The sequence below is a fragment of the Nanorana parkeri genome, unplaced genomic scaffold (genome assembly GCF_000935625.1).
Source record: "Nanorana parkeri isolate BGI_ZX_2015 unplaced genomic scaffold, ASM93562v1 scaffold127, whole genome shotgun sequence".
Lineage (NCBI taxonomy): Eukaryota > Metazoa > Chordata > Amphibia > Anura > Dicroglossidae > Nanorana > Nanorana parkeri.
This window is the reverse complement of record NW_017306395.1, coordinates 1,241,852-1,267,790: the sequence shown is the minus strand read 5'-3', so window position 1 is coordinate 1,267,790 and position 25,939 is coordinate 1,241,852. Positions and strand designations below refer to the sequence as shown.

The 25,939-nt window shown below is 40.8% G+C and overlaps 1 protein-coding gene across 2 annotated transcripts in view; it reads left to right on the top strand.

Annotated features, from left to right (window-relative positions):
* Nucleotides 1-25,939, top strand: part of INPP5A (inositol polyphosphate-5-phosphatase A) — a 337,691-nt gene that overhangs the window by 236,519 nt on the left and 75,233 nt on the right. For both annotated transcript variants that reach the window (XM_018553704.1, XM_018553705.1), the window contains exon 9: nt 13,472-13,556. In XM_018553704.1, the coding sequence (XP_018409206.1) occupies nt 13,472-13,556 (85 nt within the window). The remainder of the gene's footprint in view (nt 1-13,471; nt 13,557-25,939) is intronic.

Sequence of the window (25,939 nt, the reverse complement as noted above, 5' to 3'; positions counted from 1 at the left end):
AAAGTACAATTTTTAAATCATATTAGTTGAATATTAAATATTACTTACGAATACTTAATATTTACCATGTCAGCCAGCAGGTGGAGCTCCTGGCTCCTTTTCACATTATTAGTAAGTTATCTTTAAAAGTGACACTAAACTCAGGAGTAAAACCTTAATAATGCATTCAAGCACCCTAACTATTAACAGAAATGTATCTTATTTGTGTATCATTCGGCTGTAGATCCTCCAATCATCTCTGAATTGGTGCTGACACTATCCTTCCGTGGCTACTTTTGTGTACCTGTGTGTGCTGTAAAGTAGCCACTGCTGTATGATGAACTACAATCTCGATACAAATTATTAAACTAAACATGAGGTTGTAGTAAATCACAGGAGCGTGCTTGGAGTGGTGGCTACTTTACAACACTCACAAGGACCATGGGGAACAAAAGTAGCCCCCCTCCAGAAGGAAGGACAGTGTCAGCGCCAATTCAGAGATGGTTTCAGGATCTACAGCTGAGTGATACACAAATAAGATACTTATTTGGGGTACCTGAATGTATTTTTTTGTTTCAAATCCTGAGTTTATAAGCCAGCTTCTCATATTAATCCAGTGGTAATGTTGGAGAATGGAAAGGAGTGGCAAGGCTTTTCCTGTTAAAAATTTCTCAGTATTCAGGCATAGAGGAGCAATGAAAGCTGCTGCATTTATGTCCAGGGCACCAGCTGTCAAGGGTCATGGTGCCCCATAATATATGATAATTTGTAAAATGAAGAATTTATACAAATGTTTAAAAGTTTTAAAACTCACTAAACAATATAAAAATGTAATAAAATAAAATTGGACCAAAACCTTTAAAGTAGAGGTGCACCGAAATTACATTTTTAAAACCAAAACAAAACGGCCAAAAATAAAAATAAAAAGTCAGGCCGAAAACCAAAACTTTTTTTACCCACTCTCCATCCTGATTCGCTGTCACAGGAGGCTGAGCAAGCGATGCGGAGAGGATCGGTCCTGGCCTCCTGTGACAGCTGTCTCTGCCGCTCTCCTGATCTGTCACAGGGGACTGAGCTTGGCAGTGCGGGAGGAGAGCCTGGCCTCCCCCGCACCATTTTGCCTCCTGTGACAGTTTTGCTCCTCCCCGCTGGACGCTGCGCTGTGTCAGAGGGGAGGAGAGAAACCAGGCATGCACCACAATTTCATCCGAAAGATGGCACTTTCGGCATTTTGCCAAATGTGCCATTTTTTACCGATATGTTTTGGTGCATCCCTACTTTAAAGGCCTAGTTCACACAAACTTCAGCTTGTATAAGGACAATGTGAACAGGAAGCTTTTTGGCCCCATTTACATCTGCCGCTCTTATGAACATGTGACTAATTTTGCTGTATATGTCACACGCCATCATAGAGCAGCCTGTGCATTACACTGGGCTGCCCTATGCTTGACAAATGCAGCAAAAAAGCTCATGCAGCAGTTTGAGCTGCAAGCTTCTCTAATTTTTGGACCACATATTAACAAGTGCACCCAGACCATTGTCTTGCTTGCTGCGGCTTGGAGTGCTGTTAACAAACAATGGCACCTCAAGCCAGACATGCGCTTTTTGCGTGCTGCGTGGACACATGCAAAAGCACAGTAAAATTTTTGAAAACCCTTCTATATGTTTGTTGTGTGCTCCTGTTCACATAGCATAAGCAGAAACAAATTTTAAAAAATCTTACTTTTTGAGATTTTCTTTGCAGCAGGCAACATGGCTGAATCCAGGTTTTTCTCAGCAAATTCACTGTGATCTGTCCGTATAGAAAGAACAGAAGCCAGGGTTTTAATCATTTAGTCCCCCCAGCCCCTCCTATCATTACAAAGAAGGAGAAGCAAGTAGAAATCTTAACCTTTATAATGCCAAGAAACCATAATCTAAAAGCAATTCAAACGGCAAGAAGCATTTTAAATATTGGCCGCAAAAGTGGAAACACTCTTTAAAGCATCTTCAGCTCCATTTTGGGAATGTTTAACACAGATCTTAATGGGAGTTCTGTCTGTCACTTTAAATCTGCTATAAGGCTTTAGTAAGTTCAGCTCAGCGTGAAGTTTGTTGAATGTCTGCTGAAGCCTGCTAGCAGCTTGTTTAACGTGACAGTCAGCACTCCTATTAAGATCTGTGTTTTAACATTCCCAAACTGGAGTTGAAGGTATTTTAAAGGCTTCAAGAAAGCTGCTTGAGGATTTATGAATGCTTAATAAATGCTTTGCAAAAGCTTGCAGAAACTTGGTGTTAACACTGTTCTAATACAACCTGTAGCTCATATGAACTAGGCCTTAAGGAAAACTCCTTCTCTAGCTTAAGGTGGCCATACACCTGCCGATTATCGTTTGATAATCGCGGGAATTCCGATGATCGCAAGTACGATCTGCCTGTCCAAGATGGGCAGATTGTACGTTTTTTTAATTACCTTACAACCATCGCACGGCAAAAGTCGTGCGATGGTTGTAAAGTGTGTTGACAATAAGTAAATTACACTGCCATTGGAAAAAAACACATTTGAAGTTGTAGCTGTGGAACCCATTAGACTCGTTCAAACCAGGTGCATTGAGCTGTATTGATCAATACAGACTCAACGCAATTGTTAAACATTTGCTGGCGACGTACACTGTACGTCGTCAGTCACGAAGGGGTTAACAGGCTGAATGCAAGGGCACATAGACAACAATTGTTTTCTATGTGCTATGTTCACATTGTGTGTGGTGGGGTGCATATCGTAAGGCCTAGTTCATAACGGCTGTGCCAATGCTCTGTAAAAACTTGCTGCTTACATTGCTGTTACACAAGCTGAGTTTTCAGCAAGCTTTGTTTAAGCACCCTTCAGCTCCAGTTTTCGGAATGTGATCTTAAAAGGAGTGCTGACTATGCCTTTAAACAAGCTGCTAGCTGGTTTCAGTAAGCTACAGCACAAATTGAAGCTTGTTGAAAGCCTACGGAAGCCTGCTAGCAGGTTGTTTAACCACCTCGGGGCCGACCGTTGTAAAAAAACGGGCGGCCGAGAGGTCTCTAGATCTGAGCGGGCGTCACGTCCACCTGCTCGCGCCACAGGAAACACCGGCGATTTAAAAACATACACCGATGCCTGTTAACATACAAACGATCCGCCGGCTATAGAGCCGGCGGATCGCTTGTATGAGCTGCCGGCCCGTGCCCCCCCTCCCTACGCGGCCCCCAACTCCCGTTGTCATGCCGGTCCCAGCATACGGCCTCTCTCACAGGGGATCAGAGGGAGCTCGGTACACGACCTCCCTCCGGTCCCCTCTCCGCTGCCAGAATGCGGAAGTGATGTATATTACATCACTTCCACATTCTTGTGTCACTCTCCAGCTTCAGACGCTGGAGAGAAGCTGATGAAGCAGATCTCTGCTTCTTCAGGGGGGGCCTAGGTGACAATAGGGGTCTTGGAGACCCCTAATGTCTCCATAAAGAGGGCCTGCCACATCTTTTGCTATCACATAGAGGGGTTTCTTAGCCCCCTATGTGATTTTAATAAAGTTAAGTGGAAAAAAACAAATAGGAAAGAAAATTTAAGTTTCCAAAACAAAATTAAAGTCACACACAAAAAAGAATTTAAAAAAACAAAAACATTTTTAAAAGCCCCCACCCATACATACACGCATGCAAACATGCGTCAGGTGCGCATACCTGCGAAAACGATGATTGCGCCCATTATGCCGCAAATGTTACATATCGCCGCAAACGTCGCAGTGAGAGCAATAATTTTAGGGTCATCAATCACTGAAATCACTAAACTGATGAGCGGTAAAAGCTTTTAAAGCATCGTCTATAGTCAATTTTGGGTATTGCAGTTTTTTGCAATTTCGCGGGTGCGCGCAATTTTTAAGCTTGACAGGTTTGGTGTCTATTTACCCGACGTGACCCCGTCTTTTATATTTTACCAAAAAAATGGGTAAAAAATAAAACCCGTAGTGTTGAATAAATACCACCAAAAGAAAGCTCTATCTGTCCCCCAAAAATGGTATAAAATTAATTTCAGTACAGCATTGCATGACGGAATAAATGTCAGTCAAAGGACCGCAGCGCTGAATACTGATAAAGGGCCTGGCCTGGAAGGGGGTCTAAACACCTGGTCTTCAAGTGGTTAATGTGACCGTCAGTACTCCCATGAGGAGTGTTTAAAGAACCCTTTAACTCCAGTTTGGTAATGTTAAAGATTTTGAGAAAGCTGTTTAAAGCTTGCTAAGATCTTCATTAATGCTGTTCAAAAGGTTGCCAAAAATGTAGTGTTCACACCTCTTATAAAAGCTTAAGCCCAGATAAACTAGGCCTAAAAATGCAGTGTATCTACATTTTTATGCAATGCACCACAGTGCACCAAAACTTGCTTCAGTGCGTAAAGTTTAATGAAAAGGTTGTGTTTTTTTTGTAGCTTTCAATAAAGTAAACCCTGCACAACACACAGTAGCACAATGGTGCTATATAGAGTCCAAAATACCCTAAACTGATGTTTCTTAGAGACAAATTCCATCAAGTATTCTAATTTCCAGTAGCCTACCCTTTATGTAATTTCAGCCTGTCAGCAGCCGTGCGGGGCTGAGAAGGTATCGGGAGATTTATCTCTTCCGCTCCCAATACATGGTCTTTGTCCAGTCACCTTTAGCTGACCTTTACTTAACAATAACGCTGACTGGAGAATGTCTTCTTTGTTGTAAATGTGGACAGTGGGGTATTGCTTATTTCTCTCCTTGCACCTTGCAGCTATGCAAAGCTGTCCATTGTACCCTACTATACATGTTCCTGTCTACCCCTCGATGAACTGAGTGAATGCAAAAGAGGTCCTCTCAGCCTGCACACTGCTACTTTCAGAAGATTCATATTTAAATTGGTCCTTCCACTTCAAAAGATTCAAGGATTAAACTGAATGATAATCGCATCCATTTGTGTTAATTGGAAAGACAAGTTCAGTAAATAGAAGGGTGGATTTTGTAGTTAGTACAGATAGATGTGATCTATTGCACTTATTTGCACTTGTTGCACATTGGTTCATAGTTTTGCTGATTTCACTGTTGGGTTACATAGTGGAACTATACAAAATATGCAATTCTTGGCTCTTTCAGTAACATTGTTGTAGATCCCAGCAGTTGGCAGCTTATAAAGTGCATCACTTGCAGAATTCAAATGAAAATTAGAGAAAAATTGCACTGTAGCTCTTTTTATATATTCCGGAAACTTGCACATATAACCTTTCACTTTTAGTTTCATTCTCTTGCTTTTCTTAGATGGTTTTTCCTAATGTTGTTAAAGGTCCTTCCAATGCAAAGGTCTGATCCTGTTCAAAACTATTTTCAGGCGAATGGCTCTTGGCATATGGAAGACATTCTTTATATCCCTTAAGAAGAGCATTTTCTCGAGCTGTCAGCCTAAAGGGATGCTAGGAATGCATTTTTTCATAAATCGCTGAAAAACAGCAAAGTTAATGTCCATAAATAATCACTGTGTAAAGAAGCAAGAGCTTTTTATTTTGCTGTATTTATTGCACTTTGCTCAATATTGCAATATTTATCAGCGATTACTGATAGCTTCCATTAAGCACACAGTGTATCTGTTTCTATATTTCCCAGGAAATTTGGCAACCAGTGTTCCCCCTACGAATGCCCCATACAACCCATTTAGCTGTGGTTTTTTTGTATAAAAAAAAAAAAAAAGCAAAGAGAGTGAGAGGACCATTTTCAATGGTGTCATGGCAGGATGAATTGGCCAGGGGAAGCATGTTTATAGACTGTGTGAAGAACTTTGTCTTTGTGTGGGAATGTTGGTGACACTGTTGTGGTTTGCTTGAATGAACTGCAATGACGCCACTAATAAGGTACCCTGCTGAGAACCACAGTGGGGCCGATTTAGACCTCCCACCTTAGCCATTCAGCTCTAGCTCAGTGTGGCTAATTTTTCCCATTCCTTCAATTCTTTTGGCCTCCTTACAAACAGTAAAGTCAACTTTCACACCAACTGCGAGATAAGTGCTTTAGGAAATAATCATGTAAACAGTATGTTACCTTCTGACCTGCAGCTGATACCTTGGCTCGGGACAAAACCCTGCAGGCTATTGCATTAGGCATGGCTATTAAGGGAATAATGCAGATGATCCTCCTTACAAAGTGCCCTGAGAAATGGTTTAGCTAAATCAGTGTGCCCCTTGTCACATTGAATTATGCTCATCCGCCTCCCACTTCAAATTGCTTGTATTTATCTGTGGGGTTTTTTTCCAGCTCCATGCATATGTAGAGAAAGTATTGCACGGGAAATGCAGTCAATGCTGCTTGACGTGACACATTTCTTTTGGATTTTTTTTTTTCAATAATAAAAAAAAGTACCTGGAATGACACGCCTATGCCAAATGTGTTTTATTTGCAATAACCATGCCACTTTTTCTTTTGTGGTGAATCAACAGATGTCAGATGATTTTGACCACTGTATTTTTTTTTTTACAAATAGTCGTAAAATGTAAAAAACACAAATTGCTACTAATCACATGTTTATTTCCATCTTGGAGTCTGCACTAGCTTATTCTTACAATATTAAGCCTTATTGCAAATGGAAAAAAAGACACTTTATTAAATTGCTTAAAGGAGAACTATGAGGTGAGTGCTTTTCACTCACCTCATAGTTCTAGCCGACCTGTGACAATGAGACTGTCACAGGTCGGCTCAGTAGATGGGGAGGTGAGCGAACACATACCGGCGTTCGCTCACCTCTCAATCCTGTCACGGCTCTCTGCCGTGACAGGGGGATCGAGAGGTGAGCGAACGCCGGGGATTCCCCCCTCCCCGCTCCGATCTGCCAGCGCTGGCTGGCGGAACGGTCGGGGGAGTTGGCGGGTACAGCTGGCTCTGCCTCTAGATAGGCAGAGCCAGCTGTCGGTCACGCAGCTGGGCGGATCCTGGCACAATTGTCGGGATCCGCTTAAGCTGCGGCGTCTCAGTATACCGCAAGCTACAGCTCACGGTATACTGAGCCTAGGGTGACGGGAGGACGCTAGTTTGTGTCCTCCCGTTACCCTAAGGAGAACTATGGGGAAAAGACTTAACCCCATAGTTCTCCTTTAAATTAAATTAATGTTAGGTTTCAAAGTGGAAGTAAAGACAACAAAACAATGGGGGGCATTTTCATAAGTACAAGTACTCATGCTAATGCCCTGCATAGGCACATAATTGCAATGCAAGGACAAGGCAGATCACTCTTTTTTAGCTGTGCCAGTTTACAATACCCTGCATTGGTGTGCACTGGTAAAAAATGCAATATGTTCCATTTTATCACAGCATACGATAGGTAAAAAAAAATATTGGTTCCTGTGTTGAAATAAAAAGTAGAGGTGCACCGAAATGAAAATTTTAAAAAAGAAACCGAAATTAAAAAGTCAGGCCGAAACCGAAAATGTTTATTTTAACTTTTTTCAAAAAAAATATTTTATTTTTTTTATAAACTTTTAATTTTTCTATATTTTTCTATATTCATTTTTTATTAAATATTTTTTTTTGTACTTTACTTTTAGGGGCTTCGGGAGAAATATTAGGGGTCTAAACAGAACCCTGATATTTCCCTTTTAAAATAGAAAAAGAGATGGAGGACACAGAGTCCTCCATCTATTATTCTGCAGCCCCAGTTATCAATGAACAGGAATCCTCTGAGTGTTCCTGTTCATTTATAACATGAGGACATAGTGTGTTTACTATAACCACAACCATAAATGAACAGGAGGTGATGTACATCACAACCCATTCATTCGTAATTGAGGATATAGTAAACATACCATGTCCTCAATTATTTACAAACACTGAGCGATCACTGAACACTGACTGCTTGTACCTTGCTCTCCTTCCTGACAGCTGTCACAGGAGGCTGAGCGGTTCTGGCGGAAAGCTCAGCCTCCTGTGAGAGTGCTGGCTGTCTTCACCCACACTGCTCTCCTCTGATCTGTGACAGGAGGCTGAGCGGTGTGGGAGGAGAGACGCAGACTGCTCACATCGCTTTCCTCCCGCAGCACTCGGCCATCTGTGACAGCTTCTCTCCTCCCTGCTGGGACACAGAGCAGCACCCAGCGGGGAGGAGAGAAAGAACGGATGCGCCGCTGTATGGGCCAGAAAATTGCACTTTCCAAAAGTGCCATTTTCGGCCGATATATCGGTGCATCCCTAATAAAAAGCACATCAATGCACCGCAAAATGTTAAACAAGAAAGAAAAAAAATCACACTGCCGCACGCACAATTGAATGCAGGATTCAAAAGAAAAAAAATCAGCACTTGGCAAATGTGTTTTTTGCGCATTAACATAAGTGCTGTTGTGTGAGCCGGCCCTAAAGATTCTGAGATGTTGGAAAAAGTGCCTGACACGTAACAAACTCTTTTCTTAAGTTAGTTGACCGTTTTAATTTCTTACCATCTGCTGATATGTTTTTTCCACATGCATATACCGTCTGATAGTTGACCCAAAAAATTAACCCGCTGCAAATATCCATACTGACAAATTTTCAATTTTAATTGTACAAACCAAATTTAAACTGGCATCAATCTGAATGTTTCCTGATGAGTAGGGATGTTCAGATACCAAGTACCGTACTCGGTACAAGTACAAATACTTTTCCTGCTCCAGGACTAGACAACAACTCAAAAGTTAGGAGGCAGCTGCCATTTTTAAGGAGCATACAGAGCACCTGGGATTTGTGCATTAATGTATGATTTGTGTTTTATATATATATATGTGTGTGTGTGTTATATGTAAATTAGGTACAATCCATGTACCCATTGCACTCCTTACCGCTAATCCGTAATGATAGGTTGGGTGCATCAGTAGTCGACGGATGGCCACCGTCTGAATCGAGTATAAGAAGTTATGGACACCGGCACTCCAAAGTACAAAAACGTCTCTTTATTGACGTTTCATGCAACAATAAACAATACACTTATTGCAATAAGTGTACTGTTTACTGTTGCATGAAACGTCAATAAAGAGAAGTTTTTCTACTTTGGAGTGCCGGTGTCCATAACTTCTTATATGTAAATTAGGGATGCACCGATGCCATTTTTCCAGAGTTACAATTACTGATACATTTTTGTTTAGTGTCATGTTACAGTCTTTCTAAAACAATACAGACTAATGATTGTTGTGGAGCGCCAGGGCCCAGTCCCAGCTGCAACTTCTGCACCCCTGCTAGTTCCAAGTATCGGCACTGGTATCTGAACATCCCTACCAATTAGTGGTTACCTTACTTTTCATTTCACTGTCTGTGGAGACACTTCAAAGCATATTTATAAAGCAGTGAATATGACATTCCCCAAACATATGCTGCAGGTGAGTATTTCTGGTGAATCATTTTTAATCAACCGTAAAGGATTCACCACCAGAATCTACGTATCTGACATCCTCGAGAAGCAGCAGCTTTCCAAGTTTGTTTTTTTTTCTAGTTCTCTGAACTGTCGTTTTTAACTGTTCTCTAAATGTTCCTTTAAAACCTGGTTTTGGGAGCACACACTTTCATTAAAATAGCTGCTTTCCTTTCATGAAGTGGTCCCTTTAAGATAAGCCTGCAAGTTTTCCAAAGCCATTAAAACATTTTCTTGTTTGAGCAGAGTGCATGATATATTATGATATTGTATATACAGCTAACATTGTTACTAGTTAACCTCCTGCTCACCCTTTGTGGAATGAATCATACTATCATGCTGCATATTGTAATGATCTATTCCTTGTACTGTTCACCAATGGATGTCCTCACAGGGACAACTTATGCCTTCTTCATGTGATAACATTTATAAAATTCTTAGCTGCAGCAATAAAGCTGCAAAACTGAGTAAGCCATTTTAATTTATCATAGCATTGTTTATTTATTTTGGCTATAACAAGTCCATCCTTCCTGATCTTAACTGTAAAATTCTGGCTATTGTGTCATCTTGATTGCAGAACTCTCCGTAAATGAAAACCATTTTGCATTGGCTGCTTAAAGCCTGAAGGGCCAATCACAGATGATCCAATGTCCACCAGGTGTACTAATTTCATGTATACATTAATTGCCGATTGCTGGGATAAATATAGCTTGCTGTTCATTGGTAGATTTGTGAACACACTTTCATATGGAAAAAAACTCTTCAGAACATTTGATAATGCCTAAATCAGAGATTTGATGGGCGTCATTTTGAAATGTCTTTTGATTTTAAACATTTGATTTTGGAATGAAGGGAGTTTCCTGAACGAAAACCACATTGGCTGTTAGAATTTTGTTCAAGTAAAATCTTCCATCCTGCTTCTTCAGTTTTTTTTTTGTCACTGCAGTTGACAAAATGATTCTCGATTTGGCCCCGGTAAATATAAGAAATGTGCATGCTTGTTCTGAAACGCATTAAAATCCTACTGGCATTTGCCCAGCTTTAGGCGTGGTGACTTAGTGACATTGAGGGCAAAAGTCGTCCCCCCCAGTGCTAATATATAAGGACTTACCTTAAATGATGCCTCTTAATCCGATCATGTACTTTCCTGTAGTTTTTAGCTGTCCATCCAGCGCTGGTGCGGGTCTCTGATCCAGCGCTGACTCCTCTGTCCTCCTCTTCTCTCATGTCCCATGGTGTCTGCACGCTGCTCCATATACTTACCTTGTGTCTCCCGGCCGAGCATCTGAACTGCGCATGTGCCCGCCCCAAGATCCTTTGCAGCTGCCCAAGAAATTTTCAGATGTTCGAACGGGAGCGCTTATCTGCTCGCTATCAGTAGATATATGCAAAAACAAATGAGGGTTTAATAACCCTTTAATGGCTTTTTTTCCGTCTGTAGCATGGTTATGTTTGTGACTATCTTCTCCTCCTGAAAAACTTTTGGTAAATAATTGGAATAAATGTTTGCCAGTGTTATTCATTATGCACTTATATAGTTTATACGGATCACCCTCAGTCCCTACCTATATTGATAAAATTAAGCTGCCCAGGGACAATGTACCCATTTTACCTGCTTACTTTGGATGGGATTATTAATTGTAAAGTTTCCCATTTCCCTTTAAAATGAAAGATCCCTGATTAGTTTCTCAGTTGCTCACTAATAAGATGGCTGATTAGGCCAGGGGAATTGTATCTTAAAATATTTTTTGCACGTTACAGAAATATTTTAGGCAGTTCATAAATAGGTCTGTTATCGCATGAATCATCGTAACCTTTCATGAAATGTCTAGCAACAGGTAATTTACAAAACTCTGCAAGTGACCAGAGGCATCTGAGCAGCAAGCTAAACTTTTATCTGTTCTGATTTCTCAAAAAGAAAAAAGCAGCCAAAACTCTTAGGGCTGCCCGTTCTTTGCCTTCAGGGCAAAGTGTGGCGCTCATAAATGAGGTGAAACTAATCATTTTTATGAAATCCTTAAATGTGTAAAAGTAATGTAATTGAGGTTTAATTAACTGATTTCTTTTTTTGTCTGGCCCGGTATCTTTTGACTCCATCATTCCTGACTTGTGATATCCATTTAGTTAACAAGCTGCAAGTAGCAGTTCTTTGGCAAGAAGTGTCAATTCAGAAAAAAATGACTTTGGGGAAAAATTAGCTGCACATACCTTCCTTGAAGAATCAATTTATTTAAAAAGCCATCCGTCACACCTTTCTGCAACTTCACTAACATTCATTATTTTTATGTTAGCTGTAAATGACCTTGAGCAATGCCAAAAATCAAAATGAATTACTGAAATTGGCAAAGGCCACCACGGCTTTGTTTAAAGTTAATGTGTTGTGAATTGTGGTAAGAAGCAGGCAGAGAAAGTTTAGGAAGAACTGTGCTAATATCTGATGATTTCCATGGAGCCCACATCAAAGTATATGCTATTAATTTGTTTTTACTGTGACTATATTTGAGTTTTATGAGCTATGCCACGCAAGTAATTTTGTAGCAGCTACAGCTTCAGAAGCACAACGGTTCCAACCCCTTGTAGAACATTTGCGGAAGCATTTGAAGCTAGCCATAAAGTCACTATCTACAATAGCTGCCAGTGTTGTGTAATGTAGCTTCTGTTGACCATGGCACACCAGCGATCTATCGCTGCATAAACACGTATTGAAGCCAGGTACAGCAGAAAATCGGTACCAATCTACAAAGTGTCATAAATATAAAGCTTTGATGGCATTCAAATGGAAAAACTTGGGTTCTTTTGACCCAGAAGGAAAGAATATTGTAGTGTCAAATGGAGTTAACGGTCTTTCGACTTATGCCGTTGTGATCATTCAGAATTAATTGACAGGAGGTGCATTTAACCTCATTCTGACCTGCATTTGAACTGCTTCACGTGGTTTTTACATTTTATAGCCTTATTTGAGAATGCAAAATTAATTTTAAATTAATTTTCTGTGTCTTTTGTGCCTTTTCTGTGTCTTTTTTTATCTTCAAAGATTAACCGAACAAACTACAGAGAGAAGCTGATTGGTTACTATGGGCAACTGCTCTATACTCCGACTGATCCAGTTTTGATAACTTCCCCCTATAGTGTTTACCTTTTTAGATGTTTTATATGAATTTCACTTATTTGTATGTCCTAAGGATCCTTATTTTTGTTATAAATGGGTATTTAGATTAACCTTTATAGGGACTTCTAGGTAACACTACTAAAATCTCTTCAGCTAAGATATCAGACATATAGACAGCACATGCTTTTCAAGGACTTTGCTGACTTATAGACTTGCATTGTGCGTAGGAGCAGTGAAACATATGCTGTGTGTAGAACTGAAAAGCAGGAAACTGAACATGCTTATGTAATTAGGTAACGTCTGCTACTGTGTACATAAAGAAATATACATAGAAATACAGTTTTTATACCACTTGTTAATGTGGGTCCAATCGCACCATCAAGAGTGCGTTTGGCTTCTGGAACGCTACCCAGCCGGCTCACTTTGCATTGAACTCAATGGCACCCCAGCCACGCCCCTTGCCTGCGGTGCGATCGCCGGCAAGCAAAAGTTTGGCACATTAGTGCCTGCGTTCCGGTCCAGTGCAGTCTGCAAAAAATAGTGTTTGCAGCATTTTTTGCAGATCGCACTGGAGCGGAACGCAGACACTAATGTGCCAAATGTTGGGGTTTCCGGCGATTGCACCGTGGGTGGGGGGCGTGGCTGCGTGCCATTGAATTCAATGCACCGCCACGCCCCCTCCCGCCCCAAAACAAAGGGAGTCGGCCGGGTTGCATTCCAGAGGCCGAACGCACTGGAACACACTCTTGATGATGTGACAGGGGCCCTCAATGTATATCATACTCTCTTCGTACACAAAAACATCTTAAATGTATTCTGCATGCCTTGTAATTGAAGCAGCTATAATGTTTGTCTATCTGTAAAGTCAGGAAATGACTCCACTAGCCCACAGAATGCAGATTAAGTTCAAATATTGAAAACTTTGAGTGTTTACTGGTCATTGAGTTCCTTTTTTTAACAAACTGCCATTACTGTCATTAATTTCTTCTTCTTTTTTTCCAGTATTACTGATCATCGATTTGAAAAAGTTCCTTACTTTGTCTTTGGAGATTTTAACTTTCGACTGGATTTAAAGTCGGTAGTAGAGGTAGGATGTATACTATTTATTATTTGTCTCTGGGAACATGAATGTGATGGACATGTGCTATTCTTTGTGTTCTCTTTTTTCTAAAATAATTTCTGTTAAAATGATGTTTTTCTCCAACGAATTTCAAACTTTCACTCGGTACATGCAGAGCTTTACTTGGTCAACCTGTGTGAGTGAGAAGGTAAATATAAGCAGCTGTAGGGGTTGTCACTAAAGTTGCTTTTCAAACACATGTTGCGTTCATACATTATTTCAGTTTACTTTACTTCCTGTCTGGTAAAATGGTTGTCCAAGGACGGGAAGCTAGGGGAAATCTCTCTATCGCAGATTTTCTTCCTGTCTCCTAAAACTTTGTTCCTAAAATATACAGTGTGGGGAATTCTCTCAAATGGAGCACTGGATAGAAGTAACACCTGACAGGGATTCTACCATTTTCCCATTCCATCAAAAATGTAAAAAAATTAAGTTTTGGTTGTAGATATGCTTTAAAGTTCAACTGTGCCCATTTGTTTGCGTGGAAAACGGCGCTGAAATCAAAACGTGATGTGTGAACAGAGCCTTAGAGCATACCTCATTTATCTATATTAAAACAGTTACGTTTTATATGTAGACTGTGAAAGTAGTTTTTTTTAATGTCAATCTGATAGAACCTACTTTACCAGGACGAGCATAGTATGTTCTATGAGAACATGTTTTGCATTGGAAGAATTGAAAAAAATATATACTCCTTATACCCCATTTTCTTTCACTCTCACCTAGGTGAGGGTGATGTTGCTGGTTCCTGATACAGGATCCGGGTATAGCTGATGATCCCAAATCCAATGGGAATGTGCTCCTGCACAGTGCTAGAGCATCTTCTAATGGGATTTACAATCCTCAGATTTCCCGAGATCCCATGGTGAGGCCCAGAGACTGACAGGAAGCTGACTAAAGCTAGGGTGTTAGATAAGTATTTTTATCCTTTTTCCTCCAAGGTTCTCCTTTTATTGCTTCCATTTTTTTGTGGGGGGGTTATCTGTATAGTGTGAGACAAGCAGTTGTGGTTTCCCACTTTTCCAGTAATTAAAACTGTTCCTGTTATAAATTAAAACTGTTTCTGGGTTCTCATGTTCCAGTTGACATTAAATGGTGGGAAAGTAGCAGGTCTAACAACTACGCAGAAATACTGACAAATTAACGGGACTTCATTGCTTTGTTACCCTGCACACCTAATCAATTGCTGGGTCCTTTACACCTCTTTAATTGGTGTCTGTTCTGCTCTACACTGGAGATTAGTGTACCTGAGGCCGGGCTTTATTATTCCCCTAATCACAGCTACAGCAGCTGTGTTTGTTCTGCAGGTTCATACTTTTTGTACCTTATGTATGCCTGCTTTGGACAATGCTGACATGTAGCTAATTAGCTAACTGTAAATCACCCTTTGTTCCAGATCAGGGGTTTGTTTCACGATCGAAAGTGACAGCCCTATTTCTTTTACGGGTTTTCTTTCATCCTCCTGTTGAAACAATTAGTATATTCGAATATGTGTCCACTTTTTAATTTGTTATTTAATCATTGCCTTATATTTTACTATTTAAAGGGCCATTTCACCCAAAACTGGTACTTAAATTTTTAGTAGATGCAGAGTGATTTGTTAATTTCTTGTATTGCATCACATAATCAGCACTTCTTTTTTTTTTGCTCTTTCCATTTAAATTTATAATACAGGTATTGTTAGATCTTCTCAGTAGAACCATAACCGGTTCTTGCATCCAGTGGTGGTGGCTATTGCTAAGGTCTAGTTCACACCTAGGCTTATTGCATATGCGCGTCTGTCGCGCGTTTTGGTCGCGCAACCGTCGCGCGTTTCCGAAGGCTACTTGGCTGTATCCCAATGGAAACGCGCAACAAAACGGCCCAAAGTAGTACCTGTACCTTTTCAGGCGTGGGCCGTTTGTAGCGCGTTAGGGACGGGCAGAAATACGCCAAGGTGGGAACGAGACCATTGAATACAATAGGATTTATATTTTTGAGCGTTTTGTAGAGCGTTCGTCGAGCGTAGAACGCGCTACAAAACGTTCAGGTGTGAACGAGGACTAAGGGGGGGTGGGGGTTTTGTGGTCTATTAAGGCTCAGCACCAGCTCTATATTCCTTATCGTCCTACAAGATCTATTAGACAATTGTGTTACTGTATACATTATTAGTTTTGTTTATTTTGCTCTGACCAGATTCCCAATCGTGTCATGCTTTATTTTTTCAAATTGGTTCTTTTAAGTCACACTAGACTCAGGAGTTAACTCTAACAAATACATTTAGGTACCCGAACTATAAACAATAATGTATCTTATTTGTGCATCACTCAGCTGTAGATCCTGAAATCATCTCTGAATTGGTGCTGACACTGTCCTTCCTTCTGGAGGATGGCTACTTTTCTTTTAGATAAACCCTGTGTGTGTTATAAAGTAGCCACCGCTCCATGCTTGCTCCAGTGATGGATTACAATGTCAGCAAAATTGGTAAACTAAACATGAGATAGTAGTCCATCACAGTGAGCTTGGAGTGGTGGCTACTTTACTACACACACGGACCATGGGGAACAAAAGTAGCCACCCTCCAGAAGGAAGGACAGTGTCAGCGCCAAATCAGAGATGATTTAAGGATCACAAATAAGTAACATATTTTTGTTAAGGCCTCATTCACACACAACGCAAGAGCAAAATTGTATTGTGCTTGTATACGCGCACATGCGCGTGAATACGCGCATATACAAGCGTATGTGTATGTGAGTATATGCGTGCACTATATGCAATCCCAGAATGCATCATTTGTAATAGAAACTTTAATGAACTGTACGTGCGTGTGCGCACACAAACATGCGTGTATGCGCGTAAAATTCGCAGATATACGCTGCTCGGGCGCATCTCGGTTCCATTCCATTTTTACGCTACGCAAATATACAGCTCCATACGCAGCTATGTGTATGGAGCCATTTATTTGCATATGGTACAATACGGCACGTACGCGCGTCAGTGTGAATGAGGCCTAATAGTTAAGGTACATGCATTTTTAAGATTTAACTCCTGAGTATGGTGTCACTTTAAGCACACTAAAGTAGTATTTGTGTTTAAAATAGTTTTTGTACAAAAATGAAACGTGTATAACAGACATGTCAGAAGGGTGTCCTTTAAGTTGGGAAAAAAATTAAATATTTATTTTTTACACCTTTTACTTATTCATGTTATGGCTAACTGGAAATGTTTAAATACTCTATATACCTGTAGATATACACTACGTACTATTTGGTGATACTTGTGCTTCTTTTTCTCAACTGTTGAAAAGAATGGCCAAGCTGTGTATTTCAGATGAGTGACAAGTGCTTTATATGTGGTTTCAGTAATTTATGTTTTCATGTGCCTCGGTGGAAAATCCATCTAAACTGATTTTCATAGAAAATGCTTGGGCCACCTTTTCAGGAGTGCACTATAGTTCCCGTGAGTGCAGCCTAGAGTTTTTGTTGGGACTCTTTTGTTGTTGTATAGAGGCTGTTCGGGTGAAATATATCAACATCTCACTGCCAGTAACCAAATCAATGACTGTCTGTCAATCACTAAGGAAGAACGGCTTACATTGCCTGCTTCCCACTGAGACTATTGAAGACCACACAGGCTTGTGCAATCTGCAGAATTAGCCAGTATGGCACACCCCCCAAATTCCTTAATTACATTACAACACTTTTTTTTTGTTTGCCTTAACTTAATATTTGCTTCAAGGTTTTATATTAATAAAATAAACTGTAAAGACAATATAGGTGTGAATCAGGGGTCATGACTCCATAGTACAGCCACATAGCCATCAGCAACCATTGTTAAGTGCCTTTCTTCCCATGACTTTTTATCAGAGAAAGATCCTGATTTTGCAGATCGTCTGTTGAATGTATTGTCTTACATTTTGCTGAATTTTCGAGCACAGGTAAAATGTTTGAACTTGATCAAACCTATTTCAATATGAATAGTCCCCTGCAATATATTGACATGATGGTATATTTCAATTGGCAAGGGTTTGACAAAAAAATTAATATATACCCAGTACTCTGTGATGCATTAAGAGAGAATGGGCCCTAGCTAAGGTACAAGTTTTGCTCCCCCTAGCCCCCCCCCCCCGTTCATCTCTGCATTTATAAAAATTGCAATAGGCATAGAAATATTACATTGTCTTTTCTGGTATGCTCTGCCCAACTGCCTACAAATGCATCCCCCTGTGACAGCCAGATGCACAGCTTTGACTAATTACAGTATCTCACTGAGTTATTGTAGGAGCATGAAAGTTGTAGCTGGGCCCCCAGAAAATTCATCGGGCCCTAGGCAACAACAGATTGTTTGTTGCTTGATCTGGCTCTGCAAGCAATATCTATCAAGCATATAAATGAAATTGCCACCCTTTGCTTTCAGAACAGCTCTAGTCCTTGGAATTCTGGCATATAAGTCCTGAACTGTTTGTAGGGGGAATTGCAACAGTTGGCAAGAAGTTTCAAAGCTTTTTGCTTTCTCCAAATGTATACCTCCATGGATGCAGGGAAGTAGGAAATTGAATGATGTTCTTTATAAACCGATCCAGCTTGGAAACATTTAAGAATTGAGGGGAAGGGGGGCTGGGAAGTTTGTATTCTAAACTGAAGCTGTCTTTTAATAAGACATGTGTACGATTTGTTGTTGGGATTTCGTTTTTTTAAAGTTACCGTACATTATGTTTTTATCTTGGTGTGTTATGTCTTTCATCCCATGCAGATAAATACATCTGCAAATAGAAAACCGATATGTTCACTTATCCTGAATTATTTTCTTTAGTTGGGGACCCTTTTGTAAGAAGGTCTCTAAAAATAACTATTCTGCAGACATATTAATCCACATATAACCATGATCTACAGCAAGGCTGGATTCAGACATACGTGACTCCTTCCTGGAGCCAAAAAGCCTGACTGCAGCTCTGATGAGGGTTCTGCCCCCCGTAGGTACCCCATTTCTATTAGTTCTATGCTCCCTATCCCCTTTGCTGTTAGCATTAGGGTCCTCCTCTGTGCCCTCCTCCGGTTTAATACCTAGAAAGATGTTCACCACCATTATGGCACCATGTATGGGGATAATGGCTGATCATCTGTTACATCCGACTGTTGGGACTGCAGGTGGGTGCCCTCTCCTGCGCCGTCAGAGACCTCCTCTGACTTTTTTCTGCATGCATTTGCACAAGCTGAGGAAGAGGGAGAGGAAATAACTTTTTCGAGCTCTAAGGACTCCTCTCAGGAAGGGGGTCTTCTCTCCTGACTCTTTCCCTAAGCTAAACTTAATTTCTGTCCTTTGTCTGTAGTTAGAAATGCCTGCATCAAGCCTCAAGCCTTTCGAAGTTACGAGTTTGGGGGATGAAAATTCCAAAAGAGCTAAACTTTTCCTGTTCACTTACTTTTACAGCCTTTGTTGGATGAAGACTGAGATCACCCTGAGAAATTGTTCTCTCCTCCTAAATAGTTTGCCCAGCAGTGTCTAATTGAGGTTGGCTTTTTTAAGAAAGACAGTCCCTCCCATGGACCCCAGTATCTCTTGGTAAACAAGGCCTTTACAGTTCCCGCAGAGGATGTACCTGTTTTAAGGACAACACAGACAAAAGGCCCTCTTTAAGGCCTTATTTGCCCCTTGCAGGTCATACTATGCAAGCAACTGTTGCCTCTATGGCATTATGTCAGACCATGTCGGTGTTGTCCAAGGCTATTGCGGGAGACCCCAGCAATATCTTGAATAACCCTGAAGTTCTTAAACATCTTTTCCTGCAGCGCTGTCGGGGAATACCACTTTCCAAAGTCTTCTAACTGTGAGATCAGTTCAAACCGATCTACGCCTTCCATCCTCTGAACCTCTTGCCTCCACTTTTGCAGGATCAAGACCGTTGGGGCAGTGATTTTCATTGCTCCCAACTGGCCTGGCAGACCGTGGTAGGTGAATTATTTAGTCAAACTGGCAGTATGTCCGTGGGCACTTGTGGACTGTCCAAACCTACTGTCACAAGGACCAGTACTCCACCCTGCTTCTCAAACATTGACTTTTACTGTATGGCTGTTTTGAGTAAGTTTTGAGGGACAGAAGCTTTTCAGAAAATTGTCATCTCTACGCTCTGTAAGGCTAAGAAATCAACCTCCCCTAAGGTGCATCGCATCTTTCTCCCAAAGTGGTCTCTGCATTCCAACTTAACCAGAAAATCATGTTGCCTTCACTGTGTTGTGCACCAAAATATCCTAAATAAATTTCCCTCCACTGTTTAGACATATTTGAGACGGTTAGACTTTTCCTCTCTGCAACTGCTGTTTGCAATTCCGACTCTATCATCCCTGAGGGTTCTCATATGGTCCTACTAGCTTCCTATTCAGCTATTGCTAAGTGTATTCACCAGACCATCACTCAGTCCTGTGAGCTGAAGGGAAACGTTCCTTCTTTTCGCGTAACTGAACTAGAAGTGTTGGTGCTTATTGGGCTTTTCAGCACCATGTTTCCATCATCTAAATATTTAAGGCACAACTTTCTCATGTTCTTCCAGGTGGATGTTCAGGCCTCTGCGGATGCAAGTTTTTGCCTGGGCATGTCTCTGATTCTCTTCGTTGGACCTGTTAGTCATTGTTTGCTGTGTTGCCCACCCCTTTTGTCTTACTATATGCGGACAGCGTAGAGCCTCGCTGCAGCCAGGATGGATCTTGACAATATTGATGGGATCCACCCCGCTGCCTGACAGCTGGCTCTGCCTCTACGGAGGCAGAGCCAGCTGTGCCTGCGCCATCCCCATCCGTTCCTCCAGTCAGAGCTGGAGGAATGAAGAGTGGAGGGGGGGAATCCCTGCGGGGAGTGGTGGCTGGCTGTTACCGCTCTCTGCAGGGAGAAGATTGGGAACGGAGTCTTCAGCGGTAGTGTCACACGTTGCCTCTAATTATGGGGATGAGTGTATTCCACTCTCCCCATTATTCTCCTTTAATCTGATCCACTTTGCACTGCTTGCTACAAAACTGGGGCAGGCTGAGAGTAGGAGGAGTTATACAAGACTGTCCTGCAGCTTTGATTGATTTGCCAGTGTCCAATCACCTGAAGGTAGCTGCATAACCCAGTGGTTAAAATACTTAACTTGCTGTGTCCTGTAATGTACGCTAAGGAACGGATTATACAGGTTAGCTTAGCTGAAATCCGGTTTCATGGGCCACACTAATTGACTCACCAGACAACACATACAACACAGCCCTAACTATGAAGTTACTTGCAGATATTTAGCGGTCAGGTTAATTGATTCACCTGCTGATAAAAGGATTCACTGAAGCCTGCACACCACCAGATTTTTGTTTAATGAGGTTTAATTCAGCATTTAGTCATTCCTTGTATTTAACAACTGGTGTGCATGCTGCTCTCGATCTTTTCTTACCCTTGCCTATTGTGACACTAATGGGATTATTAGCACCATACACGATTCTGTACATTCCTGTGTCACTTGCATTAGTAGTGCTATTTACATTACAATGAATAAGTCCTGATTACTGTCCAAGGCGCCCTGAAGCCATGTTTCCACTCATTGATTCCTTCAGCTCAGCAAGCCTGGTTAACCTGCCGTGTAATATGAGCTATTTTACTGGAAAATGTAGCATTTCTGTGCTCACTTTCACTTGAGCGGTTTAGGCCCATGTTGCTTTTGATTGAATTACATCTCCAGCCAGTGCTGGTATGTAGTGGGTTCTTTAACCCTTCCTCCAAGGCGAGAAAAGATGTGGATGTGTTGCTCATAGGATCTTTTTGATTTGTGGTCGTTTTGCTAGTGCAATATGTGTTTGTAGCTATATCAAAAATAACAACTGTCCCTCCTTCCATCTCTGATAAATAAGTTCTCTTACTCCCTCCTACCTGTAGAAAAGTGGCCTAACATTTCTAAATGTAAAATCTCCATACAGGTTTCCTGATCTCTATATAGTTTTTTCGAAACTAACAATTTTAATCAATCTTCAAAATCTGAAAAAATTGAAGAATAAAAATTATTGTTTGTGTACATTTTAGTATAAAGTGGGTACCTTTTGCATACCCAGTAATGCCCACCAGCACAGGTCCCAAGGGGAAATACTGGGCTGACTGGCTTGGTGCTCTGCACTTCGATTTCTTTATTTTGAGCTGTGGCATGTGAAAAATGGTGCCTGCAGCATTATGAAAAGCATGCTACATTGGCCAGAGCCTGATTTTTTTTTTTTTTATGATGCACGAAAGGCATGTTCCTATAGGCCCCACTACTGCAGAGGTACCTATTTTAGGACTCCTCGCCCTCGTCCTAATAGTTTATTTAGGCCAACTATAATTTTATTGTAGTGATATTGTAGGACGAAAGCTGTGCTGCCACTTCTGGCTTTTAGATAGTTGGTGTGGCTGTCCATTAGAAGTCATGGTTGGTACACTTAAGACATTACATACATTTCTTGTAAGAATTAACTGCGACTGACGATTCCTTAGCAGCTGACACCAAAAGATTGCTTAGCTACCTTATAGTTTCAGTTAACAAATTAGTGTCATAAGAGAAGGTGTGGAGGATTCAGGGGGCTGCCAATGAATCGGGAGCATTCTGGTAACAAGAAGCACTCTTGTGGAGCATCTCTGCTTTATTAATAGGTCAGCATTCTGATTGGACGCCAGGGCTCTTAACATATTGGCACTCTAGTAACTTGTCACCATTTTGAGTGTATGATGTGGTTAAGTGATGGGAAAAACATAAGGTGCAAAATGTTTTGTGTTTCCAGTCTGAGATAGAATGAATATATATATTTCTATAATTTTATCTCCACATTTGAATTGGGTTGGATCTCCTTGGAAATTTTAGGTGAGATTTCAACACAAGGCGTTTTTGGAAACCATTGACATTTTAATGTGCTGAATTGTTTTCGTAGCTATGACTGGCTTCCCTACTTGGTGGATCGCTGACTGGAGCAAGCATGCAGGATTGGAGTTGAGATTTCACTTTGCTGCATGCATATTCCAGGTCAGGGGCTCCTTTGATACGAAACCCAGGATCAGAGTGATATCCTGAATGTACCAGGCACGTCCGAAGAGCTCAATAGCTAAGAACAAGTCCCCATTCACATCCAAGTTCACAACATTGCATTACAGCCTATTGATTGTGAATGGGTTGCCTGACGCAGCATTCCAGAACATGCATTCACACATGAAAATGCATGCTCTGCAGCACGAATGGGCTCTCAGAGTCTCTCTGATCTTTGAGGATTAATTGCTTCAGGGTACATGCTGCTGGAATGGTTGCCGAGCTTCAGTTTTAAAGCTCTTTTACTGCTTATTATGAGTATGTAAAGGAGTTAATGGCCAGTCTATTTTGAATAGAACTTAGGGAACCAGTGAATAGAATTTTGATTTAGAACTATGTCAGCCTTTTATTGCTTTCTATGATTTAATTGGAGTTATCTTTCCTCTCATTTTATAACCGTGACACTAAGAAAAATGAAAATGGAGTTCCATGGGACAGAAGTTAGAGAGAGCAACACTTCCCTATTCAGCTTAAAATATATTTTTGTTGCGTGATCACATTGGGCATACTTTCTATCATTTTTACAGGGAAATTTCCGTAACTGGGATACAGGTTGCAATAATCAAAAAAAAAAAAGCAAGGCAGAATTTTTAACCCTACCTACTCTTTCCAAAACCAACTAAAAAGGTTTTGCCTGTATTTTTATCTCTTTTGCTCTAGTAAATGCCCTGTCTAAATTAGATTGTTAATATTTTGGGCTTCAGCCTAATCTGCGCTTGCTAAGGTGGTCCTCACTGACAAAAGTGAAAATTGTCTTTGCTGTACCTTTTTGTAATGAGAAGTTCTCACCTGTAATTCATATATTTAATACTAAATCTTATGTTTTGCCTTGAGTTCTCCAGGACACATACACTAATTGCATCTGTTCATTTCCCTCATTGACAGCTTTTTGTGTAGAGTGCCATTAAAAAAACGTTTTACTTGCCTAATATGTCACTCCTGCTCCTGCAGACTACCTCCTTTCCATGTGGCCAGTCCCCCAAATCCACTTTCCTTTGGTGACCACTAGTCAAACATTAAAAGTGTGACCGCCGTGGGCCTGCCCACACCTTGCAGGAGGAGCGAGGGATAAGGCAAGTTAAACTGCTTTTTATCGCTACCCTAGGCAAAGAAAAGAGCATTTGACCCTTGTAGTGCAGGAGGAGCCCCACTGCACAGGTACCTGATATTTTCCCGGCGTTTAGTTTTTATCTTGCATTATATTCAACCTTTCTCACTTTCTTTGCAGTTTTAAAATTTCAAAATGGAGTTTTTAACTGTTGAGTGACTCCTGTTATGTTCTTAGCACAACTTGGAAAACCTTTGCCTCTAATGTAGCACTTGTCTTTGTGCCCCATTGTACGCCTGTTTTCCTAATTTATTCATGGGCCAAGGATTTTAATCACAACCTTGCGCCAGGTTTAGAGCTGATTACCCTTCCTTTCAACAGTGCTTGTGACATATCTGATTGCCGTCTCATGCTGCCACGCTTTGTTGGCAAGATTCATTGGAGGTTAATTAAATCCATCTTCAAAACAACGAGGGGCCAATGAGCCATATCCTTGTTGCAATAGTAAATTAAATGATGCAATTGTTTCTACCTCCATCATCTGAGAGCAGACTAGGCAGGGAGGAGGCTCCAGTAAATGAATTGTTATAAGGCTGCATGCTTTAGGCCCCGAGGGGAAGAAGTAGCATGTGGCCACAAACCAGCATTTAATTTGTGGCTACAGATAAAGATTACTGTTATCAGCAGCTGTAGGTCCCAGGGGGGGCGGCTTGATGTGTAAGATGAGACGTTAAAAAAATTAGGTTTGTTTCTATTATGGACAGGAAATTTAGAGCTCTTCTTCCCTTTTTCATGCAAATGAATACAAAAAGCGTTAAACAAAACAAATGCTGGGATCAAGTTGTCCGCTGCCTTCACCATAATTAAAACATACACAAATTAAATACAATTATCTAGTGTTTTTTAACAGGGCCGAGCATCATTAATCTAATTAATATCACAGTCAATCAGCTCGGCAATGCTGTTGTGATTGTTGGAAGTGTATGTTTTATTTCTTGCGTGGCGGCAACTGGCAGCTGCAAGACTCAGCTGGCATGGAATGACAAAGAGATGACAGCAGTACCAGCAGCTCCTGTCCCTTGCTCAATGGATACTACAGTCTGCCTCTGCCACACCTGCCATTCATCACATAGCTGACAGTCATTGTGATAGATGACTTTTAAGAAGCTGTGCCCAGTGTTTCCCTGCTGACAACAGATTTTTACCCATATTTCCCGACATGTCCTTGGGTTTTACAGCTTTTTATTTTTACATTGTGTTTCAGATAAGATTACATAGAAGAAACATATATTCAGGGGAACTGTGTCTGATTAAGGATTGGAGTTCAGTAAGGGCACGTGCACATGAACACTGGATACCCATGGTTGGGGTGGTGTGGGGCGGTGCTTGGGGGTTTCCATTGAAGACCAATAATGACACCATGTCCTAGGCTGAATGACACTGCATGCAGTTTTGCTTTTGACAGTGTAAACAAAATAATTAAGCAAACATGTTGCTTAGCTGTCCCTGCGAATAAATTAAAATATATAACGTGATTTTTCAGATGTGGTCTGCCAAACTTCAAATTATGCAAGGGGGCACAGTCTTGAGCTGTAGAACAGGCTTTTTATCTTCATTTACCCTAGGTGATCCTGCAAATAACACTTCTCTCCCTGTATCTATGGTGAGCCATGGTTGCCACTCAGGCTGGATTTTATTCACATTTACCTTTGTTCATCTCCATTGCGAAAGAAAGAGAAGTTTGTTTTTGCTGTCTTCATTTCACATGAAGTGACAAGGACACTGCATTTCCTGCAAGATCAACAGGTATTTTCTGTACTTGCTGAGAATGTTCTTAGCCTGAAACAAACTAATGCTCCTACTACACCTAAGGATGGTATGCTGCAATATATTACATTCTCTTTGTTGGGTTTTCGATACACTTTAATTCTGTGTTACATACTTTTTTTTAGCTAGTACTTTATAATGCTCATGTCTTTTTTTTTTTCTCAATTTGGGCCTCTTATGCTAATCCCCAATGGCCCTTCTACCTCACATTTTATTTATATACACATGCACACAGATTTTTTTATTTTTTTTACTTAGTAAGTAAAGAAAACAATTTTAAAGATGGAAAATCATAAAGTAACTCTTGTTCTTGTTGGTTATGTGTTTAGATGAAGCACTGAGATCTAGAGGAATGCTGAATTAAGTTTTACTTGCTTAAAAGAATATTACATTTGAATACAGCATTGTGAGGGAAATTATATATAGATATAT